A 1,054-nucleotide genomic window follows, 5' to 3' on the forward strand; every position below is an offset into this window, starting at 1 on the left:
ATCACTGAGCTGTCATGCTCTTCACATTATAAAGATCTCTAGATACATTTTTTATATTGTGTTGTAGAAGATGGAGCATCCTGCACAGGAAATGCAAGAAGCCGTAGATAAAGAAACCACCATGCTGGAGGGGCAGACCAAGCAACTAACAGGCAAAGAAAGTTGTGACTTCTCTATAGATGATGGCATTCATTTCTTACCTCACCCTCTCTACCACAAAAGGAAGGTCCAGACCAAAGGGAAATTGTGGAAGAAAGGACGGAAGATCAGAAAGAGAAAACCTCAAAGAAATGTTATAGAGATTGAGTGCAGGAAAATATGAGATACAAACTTGCACTAAAGGTGTACACCTGCTTCTTATCTATGTGTAGCATCATGTAATGATTCCTTCAGCCCCTGTGTATGTAATACCAGGACTTTGTCCTTGGACATAGTATATAGCTTATTCTCTCAGGAAGATTTTAAAATTGGTAATCTGGGGGCCAAGGAACTGCATTAGGGCTACACAGGATAAAAATCCTATAAGCCATTTATTTTTATAGCATTTTCTTCTTATTGGGTCTGGGGATGGTGATTTTTGTTACCACTAATTATCTAAAATATAGTGAAAGTTGCACAGAAATGGCTTCTAACAACCCAAAGGCTCTGTATACAACTCAGGGATTTCTGCTTTAAATGGTAACTTTGTGGTATAATTTATTATCATACAAATAGCAAAAAAACATTTATAATGTAAAGTATTTTAATTGTAATTTATTATTTACAGTAAATGTGGTGATGCGGTTTACAGTTCATGCATTGTCATTTTCTTGATTGACATATTTTCTGACTAGTACACTTCTTTGGTGCTAGAAAAACATTGCCTTTTACTCACTGTATCTAATTGTATTTATTACAGGACTGCTGCTTTTATTAAGCAACATTAAAAATGAAACACTATTTGTACTATTTGTAAATTGTATGAAAACAAAAGCAAAGTATGAAACTGTATGGTTTCTGAAGATACAATAAAATTGTAAGCCAGAAATTGTTGTGTTTTAATTTATGAAATGAA

The 1,054-nt window shown here is 34.2% G+C and overlaps 1 protein-coding gene across 5 annotated transcripts in view; it reads left to right on the top strand.

Annotated features, from left to right (window-relative positions):
* Window positions 1-1,021, top strand: part of LOC140324627 (protein FAM169B-like) — a 33,452-nt gene extending 32,431 nt beyond the window's left edge. For all 5 annotated transcript variants that reach the window (XM_072402673.1, XM_072402672.1, XM_072402676.1 and 2 more), the window contains one exon: window positions 68-1,021. In XM_072402673.1, the coding sequence (XP_072258774.1) occupies window positions 68-322 (255 nt within the window). In that variant the 3' untranslated portion in view covers window positions 323-1,021. The remainder of the gene's footprint in view (window positions 1-67) is intronic.
* Window positions 1,022-1,054: the final 33 nt, after the last annotated feature.

Source organism: Pyxicephalus adspersus, chromosome 2, assembly GCF_032062135.1.
Source record: "Pyxicephalus adspersus chromosome 2, UCB_Pads_2.0, whole genome shotgun sequence".
NCBI classification, from domain to species: Eukaryota; Metazoa; Chordata; class Amphibia; order Anura; family Pyxicephalidae; genus Pyxicephalus; species Pyxicephalus adspersus.